This window comes from Fundulus heteroclitus, chromosome 13 (genome assembly GCF_011125445.2).
Source record: "Fundulus heteroclitus isolate FHET01 chromosome 13, MU-UCD_Fhet_4.1, whole genome shotgun sequence".
Taxonomy (NCBI): Eukaryota; Metazoa; Chordata; class Actinopteri; order Cyprinodontiformes; family Fundulidae; genus Fundulus; species Fundulus heteroclitus.
In genome coordinates this window covers 7,493,395-7,505,823 of record NC_046373.1, presented here as the reverse complement: position 1 = coordinate 7,505,823, position 12,429 = coordinate 7,493,395, and the positions used below count along the sequence as shown (strand labels likewise).

The window sequence follows — 12,429 nt, the reverse complement described above, 5'->3', positions numbered from 1 at the left end:
ATATTTTAGTAAGAATTGAGAGACTTTTAGACACTATGTTTCAAAAAGATAATCAAATCCAGATTTCACTAGATGTCAATAGATTTTTTTAAATTTATTTTTATTCTGATTTTAGATCTTTTCTTGTGCTCTTTTTACTTTTTATGTATTAAAAAGGCATTGTTTTTTTCAAACTAGTCAATTCAAACAGATGTTCAAACAGATCTAATGCTGACTTCAGTGTCACAGGGGACAGCTGCTTAGACTTCAGTTAATTTAAACTATAACTTGAGGTAAAACTTAAGAGTACCAGTCAAATAAACAGTTTCCACAATGTAATGAAGAAATCTCAAAAGGGGCAAAAAAAAAAAAAAAAAAAAAAAAAAATTCAGTGCTCGTATTCGCAAAGAATCCTAAAACTAAAAGTTGCTCTCACTGACGTCATTTTAGGAAAAATCTTAGCATTTTCTCAGAATTTTACCAGGTGTGGCTCTACTAACCTAATAAATTGGGTAAATAAGTAATAGGAAAGATATTGAATAATCATGAATAAAAAGTGAATGTCCTCTGTACTATACACGTTGTTTTTTTTAGTTGTTTACAGAACTGTTTTAAATAATAAACATTTTAGAAGAAATGGAAAAAAGTGACATAAAATATATACATAAATACTCTAGACAAGATAAAAGACATGAGAAAGTATTTTTCAGTATTGTACATGATAATATCAGTAGCCTAAATGGTCATATTAAGTTTGCTTGTGTGATGCAATCCTCCCTCACTTTTGATTGCTGCACAAAAAGCTCCAAGATGCACTGAGAGAAAGGCCCATTGATATATGCTTTAAAGTCACCTATTTGATCAGTGATCTATTTACCTTTCAACACGCCTCTATTCTCCTCCCAGAGCCGTGCTGATAGAGGCGCTGCTCCTCTTGTTTTTTCCACCTTTTTTCTCAATTTTATGTTGGTCGTTTTACCAAATACAAACACTATGCAAGCAGGCGATCACAGTAAAATACTGACAGGTGGGTGTGCATTAATATCAAATAGACGAAGTAGTAAAATGACGAGTATGGCGAATAAACACAATAAGCAAATCACAATAACGAGGAGGATGTTAATAAGGTGGGTTTAAAACTTTTGATGCTGTGTTATTTCATTTTGCTAAATTTCATTCAGATGATATTTTGCAAACCAAAAGTCTGAAAAATGTGACATACAGCACCTTTTACTCTGACATCCCTGAATAAAACTGGTGGACTCAATGGCCTTCGGAAGTCAACGATGATGATGATGATGATGATGATGATGATGATGATGATGATGATGATATCAATCTCAATACCATGAGAAAAAAAAAACTATAATATAAAAAAGTTTCATGCATTTGCGCCCCTATTGGATTCCTCGATTCAGTTCAAAAGAGAATCTGTTATAAGATTTGAAAACTAAGCTTGAATTCTTTGAAATTGGGTGGTTGTGGTTAAAGTTGGTGTTTGTAAGATGACAAAAGTATTTAAAAAAAATCAAGAAGTACTAATACAGGGCACGGTATATGCAAGGTTTGGATTATCTCAGACTTTGGTTCTTGACCTTTGATATTGGTAAGGACGTTAATTTTATTGCAGATTTGATTGACGGTGGGCAGAGGTTGAGCAATAGGGGGAATAAAAGATATAAATTGCTTTTTTATTGCTTTGTTGTTACTTTAGTGCCTTGAGGATTGCTCTATTTGAAATCATTATACCAACGGTCACAGTAGGATTACATTTTGTTTGGCCACAGATAAAGAAACAGTTCAATGTATAATCATTTAAAAAGGAATAATTGTACGGGGTATCTGAAACGAACTCAGTCGAAGCTTCTGAGATCAGTCATTGCAGCTTGCTGGTTCAACTGGCAGGAAAGTGTAGCCTCATTGCCAGCAGATCACACGCTAACAAGAGCTCACCCATGCATGCGTTTTCCAGAGATTTACCCACTAATCCGCCCTGGAATCTCACAAAAAACCTCGCTTTCAGCTTTATTTCCCAAATACCCACTAGAACAGAGTCAGCTTTAATCAAATGTGTGGTTAACCCAGTTGTAAGGTCACTCAAGCCCCCCTGGAAAGCACAGTGTAAGCAGACAATTCCTTTGTGACTGTTTCTGTGTTTCATTACCACAACCTTGTTTAAGATATATCACTGGTTTCTCTGCCCTTCTTTCTATTTCCAGGGTTTGATTGGAGCAAAAGGTGATCGTGGACCAATCGGTAGCCCCGGCCCAAAGGCAAGTGTTTAAACAGTCAGCTGAATATGTAGGTCATGCAGAAAGATGGCAGCAGTACCTTACCGCTGTAAAGAAAAAGCTGAGTGTGGAAAATGTCCAGTGTAAAAAAAAGTATGGCTGGATGAAGAGGCTTTATTTAGCTTGAAGTCCTTATTCACTTTCTTTGTCTTATTAAAAATATGGGGTAACTGGTTTTAATTATTAGGTTACACATTCAGAAAATAAAACACACATCTGCTCTCTGCCAGCTCCTAAAATGAAATAAACCGCATGACTTACATGATCCTGAAAAAAAAAAAAAAGAAGCAGCATTTGGACATTGTTTTAGAAATTAAGAGTATAAATAGAATTCAGTTTTAGCCAATAGATTTCACTTAATTAACTGACCATCAGCAAGTGTGAACAGCTCTTACAAAAAGCTGATAAATTAGCATTTTGGAGGATGAAAGACACTTACAGTAATGTACTAATTTATTCAATATGACTGTATACCAGAAAAAAAATAAAAAGAGCAAAACTTTTTGTGGCCTGTTATGATTGTACTGTTGGGACCTTCATTCCCGATCAGAAAAAAAAAAAAAAAAAAAAAAAAAAAAAAAAAAAAAAACATTTAGCAAAGAAACGATGCTCAGAGGACCTAAAAGCCCTCCAGGTCATGTCAAGTTGTACAGCCTGGTTTTGGCCTCTTAAGTCATACCCAAAGAATTCATAACACATGTTGAATCTGTCTGTATGATTTGATTGATTTTGACTTTGTAAAGTGCCTTGAGATGACATGTGTCGTGAATCGGTGCTGTATAAATGAAACTGAATGAGTTTATTAACATTTTTCGTTATTGTTTTCAAAAAGTGAAGGTCACATATTATATAGATTCTTTACAAATAGGGTGAAATATACCACTTTAATACTGCTGTATAAAAAAACTAAACATCAAGTGCAAGAAAGCACAGCAGGATGAAGATGTTTTCTTTCACCGGTAGTCTTTTTTCAAATAGTCTTGGTACAAATATAGAATCAATTGTTTTTAATTACTATGTTATACATTTCAGAACATAAAGCATACATTTGTTTTGTACCAGGTCCTACAGCATGGATTTTGCTATATAATCCTCTCAAGGCTGCAGTAGTTTCTGGTGCCACAGAGATAACTAACTTTTCACACTGGAGTGTTTCCTTCCACTCAACTTTCTATGAATATGCTATGTCGCAGCAGTCTGTAAACAGTCAGCTTCTTTAGCAATGACCTTTTGAGGGTGCCTCTTCTGGACATCAGTCAGATTAGCAGCGTTCCCCATGACTGTGCAGCCTGCTAACCCAGACTGATAGACTGTTCAGAGACCAGGTGAATATTTTGAGCTTATTACCCGATTAGGGGGTGACACCATGAGTTTAGAAATACTCGTCCTAGGATTTTGGGTTTTCATTGTCTGTAAGCCACAATCATGAAACTTACAAGAAATACAGAGTAAAACATTCCCCTCTGTTTGTAGTGACATGAGCGACAAAAAATGAACTCATTCACAATATTAAACATTTTGAGATGTACCAGTAGTTTTTGCGTTGTTCCTTCTGGACAAACCACTAGAGTCCTGTAGCATTGTCCTTAACATAGAAAAGACTGTCCACCGTGTTGGCAGGAGAGCAGAGCATAAATAAATATCTTTCACCTCATTTAAATCTAGAAAGGACCATTTGATGTACTACCTTTTTTAAAAAAAAAAATCTGGATTATTATTAATTAATGATGAGTACAAGGAAGATGACTTTAATTTTACCACTATCATCATTTTACCGATGCACTCATGAATGAAATTAATTGCTCTGTCAAAGATTGGGCGTAAATGATACTTAAACAAATCTTGGTTTGGTATGTAGGTTAGTATTTCAGTGTGTCCATTATCAGACAGTTATATTAAGGGAAGCAGAATCTGTGCAATGCATTTTTCAATATGCCAGCCTGCAGGGCAAGGTGAGCTTTAACGGCACTGAAGGGGTCCTAAAGCTATACACTAGGTTGTCTATGTTTTTCGTGATTTTACGTGCTGCTTTTAAAGGCTGCATGGCACACCTCGGCGTATTTAATTCTGCTCACAAACGATCAGGACGATTAAAACAACTCTGGATTTCATTGGCATATGGGAGCCCAGACAAAATATGAACAGACACATTGTTTCCACGCCTTTTATTTACATGTAAAGAGACTGACTTAGAGTATAACCTACAAATTACAGCATGTGACCTTTCTTTTTTTTTTCTTCACAGGGTCAGCCAGGTCCAAGTGGAGAGCCTGGACGTCCAGTAAGTATCACCTTTCATCAGAAGCGAGATTATTAAAAAAACAACTCCAAACTGGAAGCCTGTAGACAGAACTTCAGGAACACATTGCTCTTATTTGCAGAGTGTCTGACTAAAATTAAACACCAGCAGGCAACATACGCTCCCCAGCCACTTTAACAGGTATTGGCTGTGTAGTTGTGAAGCAGCAAAGTATCTAGACATACCAAAGAAGGCTTGCTGAAGTTCAACTTGAGCATATAAATGAGGACGAAAGGGGATGTAACTGACTTTGAATGCAGGGTTTAGTACCAGAGGGGCTGCTGTGTTTGATAAAACGCGGATCTACTGGGATTGTCCACACACGACCATGTTTCTGGTTTCATGCTGGTTTCTTGAACAAGACGGCGAGTTGACTGCCCTCCCTTGGCTTCTAAAGCAACCAGATCTCCTTCTGCGAGGGCACCTTTGGGATTTAGAGGATGGAGAGATTTAAATGGATGTGCAACTGACAAACCGGCGGCCATATATTGCGCAACAATCCCAGAAGAGGCTTTCTGACATCTTGCTGAATCCATGGCACAGAGAATAAAGGCAGTTGATAAAGCTGAAGGGAATCTAATGGTTGTACGTGCATCGAGGCACATGTTGTGCTTTGTTGTTGGAAATGGTTTTGATTAAGCTCCTCAGAAAGGAAGAACAAAATTCAGTTCAAACATCTTAAAGGTGAGAGGATCGCTAAGTAGTGATACAGTTGGCCTATGACATATTATTATATGAATGTTACTTTAGCACATGTCGCCTACCCTGTTGCAGAATGCAAAAATGCTTTGAGCAACTTAACCAGAAGCTCAACTTTTGACATCTTCAAAGTACCTTGATTTAAACCGAACACAGTTTGTGTGTGATGTGTTTGATTGAGAGATTGATAGGATTGATAGGATATAATAAAAAAAAAAAAAAAAAAACATCCTAGAATATCAGAAGGTCAGCTCAAGTTAGACACACTTACTATAATTTCTCAGGGTTCAGCTTTTGTAAATGAGAAAACATTGCCATGATACTTAAGAAAACAAGCTAGGACCGGGTGGATCAATCTGCATCATCGCTTGATGCCTGGATGCTTTATGAAGTAGCAGACTGCATCCCAGCTGGTCTCATATGGCAACCCCCCCCCCCCGGTAGCCTTTTTGCTGTGCCTGAATGCCTAACCAGCTGTGTCTAACCCCTTTTAGCTCACTGAGGGCAGAAGTGACATATGTTGTCTTTAACTGATAAAAGAAAAAATACATTCTCACACATTAAAAGGAGACCAGTCATTCAAACCAACCTACTAGAAAACCCAATGTAACACACTCGGACACCACTAGGTGGTGCTCTGTGTCCGTCTGCCTCACATTCTCCAGAAGCAGTCCAGTTATTCAATGTTAACGCTTGGGTGCAACACAATTAGTTAATCCTTTATTCAGCATTATGGGGTGTCCTGTTTGGGGGCTGTGCTGACCATCCAGCTGTCTAACGCTGCACTGACACAAAATCCTGCCCCATGGGCTAAATGTCCTCCGTGAAGGCCTAATTCCTTAATTATCTGGCTTCTAGCTGATTCTAAGTAAAATACCAAGTAAACAAACTGCCAGTCTCCTGGCTTTGTGAGCACTGTTTAGCATGCATCGGTGCATTACACACGCATAATCAATTAACTAACTTTTCTCCTCATTAATTAGCTTTTCTAAAGCATTAGTGATCTGATGGATATTCCTATATGGCTGTAAATGAACCCTGCACTCTTTCTGTCCACACAGGGGCTCGGCCTTCCAGGTCTGGCTGTAAGTCACATGTTTGCTTTTACAAATAACTGCTTAGACTTGTAACATCACTTAAAACATCACTTAAAACATTGGAAATAGAATGGGTATATTATAATGTTCCTTTTTTTTTTTTGCACTATTTGTCTATTTTGCTGTATTTGTGTGGATGTGTGTGTGTGTGTGTGTGTGTGTGTGTGTGTATACAGGGTGCCCCGGGGCCAATCGGCCTTCCAGGTCAAATTGGACAACCTGGACCAAAGGTAGGAGAGCAGCATTGGTTAAACATCCCCTGCAAGATAAACTGCACTGGTATATTACTTACTAGAATTATTATTTTATTTTATTTTCTTCAGAGTATTATGCCAGTGAGTAAATAAAACCATTTTCTAGTTTGGTCCGATATGTCTTACATCAGTTTGCAGCAGGCGAACAGCAGAGTTCAGAAGTTGCTGCAGCCAACACAAACAGCCTGTCTCAACAATCGATGATAAACACCATTTGATGTATGTAGGAATTAAAGCTATGACTTAAAAGATAACATCAAAGAGATAGAAATTAAATATTAATTTAGCATCAAAGGTCTACCCGCGAGCGCGGTCAAAATAGCTGTACTTTAGCAAGTGCACCGCTGACGCCTTGTGTTAACAGCGGTACATCGTCACCAGTTCCAGGACTTGAATGGAGAACAGATTTTTCTTATTACCGCACACTTGTGAGAGCATGGATGCATTACAAGATGCCAGTGTCACAGCAGTATAGAAGGCTCTTGTCATTTCCGGCACTTTGCGGATGCGGCAGCACACCGCAACCAATTGTCGACCTTGAAGTCACATTAAAGGCTCTTCTTATTAGCCTGTGGTAGCAGCGATGCATACCAATCAGTAACCGGCCTTGTAGTAAAATAGTTGGCCCTCACTGTTGTCAGACCTTGTTGTATCAGTGCTAACAACCAATTGCTGGCCTTACAACAGTACAGAAATCTCATCGTATTACTGCCCCCTGTGGCAGTTGAGACATATGACAACCAGTGCCTGCTCTGTAAATTGAGATGCTTCATCTTAATATACAGCCACATTGTGGTAGTAAAGTACTGCAAAGGGGTATCAGGCTAGAAATCACAGTTTTTGTCACTGTCAGGTGGTGATATAAAGAATGTATTACACTTTTTCTTACCACCATCCTGTGGTAGCAGTAATGGATAGAAAACCCATCTTTTTACCACCGACTTGTGGTTGCAACAGCACATTTACAGCTAGCTATGATGGACCAGCTAACTGTAGCTTGCTGTGGAATGCAATACTTGTCTTATTGCAGTACCTGTTTATACACCAGTAATTTTTTTGTGTGTGCCCATTTTCTTTCCTGTCCATCGTATAGGGTGTTCTGGGGCCACCAGGTCCTCCGGGTCTCCCTGGTCCTGCAGGCAAGCCAGTAAGTTTCTATTCAGCGTTTTTGTAAAGGGAAATTGTGGTACAATTGACTTGTCAACAGTAATTTATGGAAACACAAGGATTACATATTAGTTGGTCAAATGAAACATGGAGTTTATGTGCATCAAATGTATCTACTCAGTGTTCGTTAACAAAGCAACATTTATGCTTTGATGTGGATACAATTTCTTTATAATTTGTTTCCTTTTGATTTTATATCACTCAAAGTTTTGATAATTTTTTTAAATAGACATATTTGTTTTTCCACCTATGGTCTTTCAAATGTACAGTTAAGCCCAAGGTTTTCAGCAGATTTAGATTTAACCTAAAGGAGCGTATGGAGAAAGCAAAGTCTTATCTGACTGGAACTGAGATGGCCATGGACATCAGTGGCTACAGCACTGACCTTGCTACTAATGAAGACCCTCAGGAGGTTGCTCCTCAACCATATTCAGTGTGGACCACCACCCTTTCCAGGGGTTCTTGGAATATCCCACTGCCCACCACTGCATGTGCGGAGACAGGGCAGGTCTGCAGTACGGTGCCCCCACCGTGAACTGTGCTGGCACCTTTCCTTTTCGCCTCTACAATGCAGACTTTTCTATCGACTCCCTTGGCCATCACCTTCAAAAGTCCCCAGACGACTGCAATAGTCAGAGAGCAGTCAGAGGACAGCCACGGAACATCCAGGGACCTGTCCCTGAAATATCGCTCTCTTATATCTGGACGTTCAGCTGAACAGTAAACTGGACTGGAATCACAACACTGATGCTCTTTACATTAAAGGTCAGAGCAGACTCTACCTACCAAGGAGACTGAGATCTTTTGCTGTGCAGTGTGTGCTCCTCATCCACTCTGTGGTGGCCTCAGCCATCCTCTACGGTCTGGGTTGTGGGAACAGTACCTTATTTGCAGCCTTAGATAGAGGAACAGCCTTAGATAAGCTCCCCTTGCTGCCGAGTCACCTGGATTTCCCAAACTCTGCAACTGTGCCTTTAATATTCCATTTAAGCATCAAACACCGAGTGCTTCTCGAATGAAATTTTAACTCGATCATTTCACATGACTGACGACATAAAGTATGTCTCACCCTGCAGGGGATCAGTAAATATTCTAACAGGAGTACATGGACTTAATTAGGCTTATAGCTCTGTCGGTCTAATTGAAAGAGCTTTTGGTTGGGATTACAGGGCAAAATGAAAGGCCGCGACAAACTACGAAGATGGATCGTTGTTTGTTCCAGCAGAGACAGCACTCGATATGTTCAAATGCAAGAAAAGGCCCGCTGCGATCCCAGCGAGCTGTTTGCACCGGCCCAAACAGAAGAGGCACCAAAAACGTTCTGAGAGTTAGGTTTCTTGAGGGGGGGGGGGGGCGTGGTGGCGCAGATGGGAGTGTCTTCACCTAGAATGATGTTCCCTGCCCAGAGGAGTGTATTTGTTTAACTTTAGCACTGTCCAAGGATAAATAACCCCCCCCATTAGATCAGCGGGGTGTCTCACCTGTCTGCAGCGGTAATACATCCGTCCCCTGAGAGACCTCCGTTCCTTATTTAATCTATAAGCAGAGCGATGGAAAGATAGGGAGAGGAGTTGCTGGAAATAATGGGAAGAGTGCTGACTCAGCATGGGAGAGAAGAGGTAACTCTTTGCCCACTGATGACAGAATGCCTCCCTCATCCATGTATCCAAATGTCTGTCCAGGGTCCTCCAGGCAAGTTTATTGGTCTCGAGGAAGGCAGTGCAGACTTTCAGGTGAGACCTTTCCCGTTCAGCATCTCGCTATTTTTGGCACATCTTCACTTCTCCTAATCTGTATTTTTGCATGTCTGAAACAGTGTCCTCTCAACTGCCCAGCGGGACCTAAAGGCCCACAGGGACTGCAGGGTGTCAAGGTAAGGGTTGTGTCTCATTATGTACTGTTGCAAAGTTTGCCACCGCACCACCTTGACTGAGTGTTGCTCTCCAGGGACACAAAGGGCGTGCCGGTGTTCTCGGAGACCCCGGGAGCATAGGGAGACCGGTGAGCTGTGCAGTACACAAGAACCTATATGTGTGTTTATGTTCTACGGTGTTGTGCACTGAGCCACTGCTGACAACCACAGGAGGCAGGGATTAGTTCTATTGAAGCCCCCCCCCCCCCCCCCCCCCCCCCCGAGGCACATGACTGCACTAATCTGGCTGCGATTAGTGAGGCCGGGGCCCGGACCTGCGGTCTGCAAGCATCATGCCAGATGAAAGAGGTGGTGAGCGGCCAGGTACACGGAGGGGAGGATGAGAGGGCCAAGGTTCATGCGGACCTCTCACCTTGCCGTTTTAAGCAGAGCTAATGAGCACACCGCAGGCTCCCAGGGAGTGGCTAGCCGAGTCTGAGGACTTAGCCCCTGATCTTCCCACACAATGGACCTTCTGGCAACGCTTTGGTGCTGAAAACGCTCAGCTCACCCTGTAACCACTCCACAGAGGCCCAGCCAGGATTTCAGAGGGCCTACCTTGACTCAAGGTTGCTCCGTCTTTTCTTCTTCTTAAAGACAGCCGCCAGGAGCTGTTAACATCTCCAGCAGCTGCTCAGACTAAGACTTAGATATTAGCGGAGGAGAAATGTTTCACTTCCTGCATGCTAAAGCACTTCTGGATAAGAGAGCGAGGAGGCCTCTAATCTTTATCTCCGCACCGGCAGTAAACAGTGTGCAGATATTGCGTTTCTGTTATTGTTAGACAGCTGTTTTCGCGCCGCTGATTTAGGATTATCATATTTGATGCTAATGTGTGTCTATAAGACAAAATCTTATAGAAACAGGAATCATGTCGTATTATACGTTTAAACATGACTTGAACCGAGAATTAAAGCTGGCACACTCATTTGTAACATCTCTAGAAAAAAAAAGGCATCAAGTTAGAGATAGCATCCTATTTCTCAAGTACTTCTGCAATTAGCCAAGCAGGCCACCTTCAAAATGGCTTTACTTAATGCGTTTCGGTGTGTAGTCAAACTAAATGAATTTGAATATTTTATGAGAAGTTCATTTATTTCAACAACTTCATTCATTAACACAGACAACTTATATAGATCGCTGACATAAAGGCTGATATATCCAAGCCTCGGTTTTGGTCAGTGTTGACGTTTTGTACCTACAGATAATAAAAACATGACATTTGAGGATAGCATATTTCATTCCTAATACGGAACATGTGGACTCAATGCAACAACGCCTGCTTAAAGGTTATATTTGAAAGTTACTTTTAAACAGACAAGCGATCCACACTGGAGTGCATATTTGAATTAACTGAATATTTTACACAGTCAATGGACCCAAATTAACTTGCAAATACAATTATTTTCCTATTATTTGTAACTAAGCAAAAACAACAAGAAGAGCTCGGCTCAAAGAAGAGTTCACAAATCCTCTCGGCAACCTCCAGACACATTGTTATGGTGTATTTTTTGTCCGATAAATATGAATATATCGAAAGAACAGCCTCGCCTTTTTAGTCAGGAAAATACAGCAAAGGTCCTACATTTGAAAAGGCCTGTGGAGACAGTATCCATAAATCCTGCTAAATGGGAAAACAGCACCATCTGCTGTTTGATCTGGACCTGCAGTCAGCAGTATGAGTCCAAGAGATTCTCTGTAATCCTCAGAGCAATGGCTTCACTGCATTGAGCTAACGTAGCTATGAATGTCTATCGACGAATAATATTAAACTCCTGGATGAATATCAAACTTAATGTCTCTGTAGTTTGTCTTTAATATCAATGGCTTGATATAATTTAGCTAAAATCCTTTTGCACTGTTATTAATGGTATAGTGTATAAAGTGTGGCAATGTTAAAAAATTCCAGTTGCTTAAAACTGTTATAAAATGTAAAAGGAATTACTGGTAATCTTAGGAGCGACGGCTTTCATGCATTAATAGAGAAAACAAGGACCTGTATTTTGTAAAAAAAAAAAAAAAAAAAAAAAAAGTGAAAAAAGTAGCTGGAGATAAAACAATCATTCTTATCCGTTGACACTTCTTAATTGGTTGAAGAATGCAATTCAATAGTGTATTTGACTTTTTTTCTTAGAATTAGACATTTCCAAGTACGAAGTTGTAAACATTTACACCTGTGGTTTAACATTTCAAAGCTTTTAACATCTGATTAACTTATTGATTTATAGGAAAAGGCAGAGCTCTCTTACCTACCTGACCTCAAAATCAAATATGGCTGCCTTACACATAGAACTGCTTGCAAAGTCAAGCTGACTTGATTTGTGAACACCTTTGAGATACCTTTGACTTCTATTAGAAATGACAAATCTTAAGTGAGGAACACAAACCATTGGTTAGTATTTACAGTTTATTCCCATATTATAATCACTTTCTGTGAAATAAAAGTGGGGAACCCTGACACATAAGGAGAGTCATGATGAAATCTCTGAAAAGATTTAACAGAAATTCACAAGGTGAAGACAGTCAAACGCTGTCTGTCCAACGTGTATTCCAGATGAACCGACCAATGGACGCTGCGAATGTTCTTGCCGATCAGGTTTTGGTGCATAAGAGCAAGTAGCAACATTTAAGTTAAGATTTCCCTCTGGAAATTTCACAGTAGGAAAGCTCTGACCCCCTTTAACTCCGGCCCATTTTGCATTTTGCAGCAATGTACCTTGAAGTTCGTGTG

At 40.1% G+C, this 12,429-nt stretch overlaps 1 protein-coding gene across 1 annotated transcript in view; it reads left to right on the top strand.

The window, feature by feature from the left end:
- col9a2 (procollagen, type IX, alpha 2) overlaps positions 1 to 12,429 on the top strand; it is a 30,140-nt gene that overhangs the window by 4,221 nt on the left and 13,490 nt on the right. The window contains exons 5-12 of the mRNA XM_036144983.1: positions 2,199 to 2,252; positions 4,516 to 4,551; positions 6,330 to 6,353; positions 6,542 to 6,595; positions 7,713 to 7,766; positions 9,469 to 9,519; positions 9,603 to 9,659; positions 9,734 to 9,787. Coding sequence (XP_036000876.1) covers positions 2,199 to 2,252; positions 4,516 to 4,551; positions 6,330 to 6,353; positions 6,542 to 6,595; positions 7,713 to 7,766; positions 9,469 to 9,519; positions 9,603 to 9,659; positions 9,734 to 9,787 — 384 coding nt within the window. The remainder of the gene's footprint in view (positions 1 to 2,198; positions 2,253 to 4,515; positions 4,552 to 6,329; positions 6,354 to 6,541; positions 6,596 to 7,712; positions 7,767 to 9,468; positions 9,520 to 9,602; positions 9,660 to 9,733; positions 9,788 to 12,429) is intronic.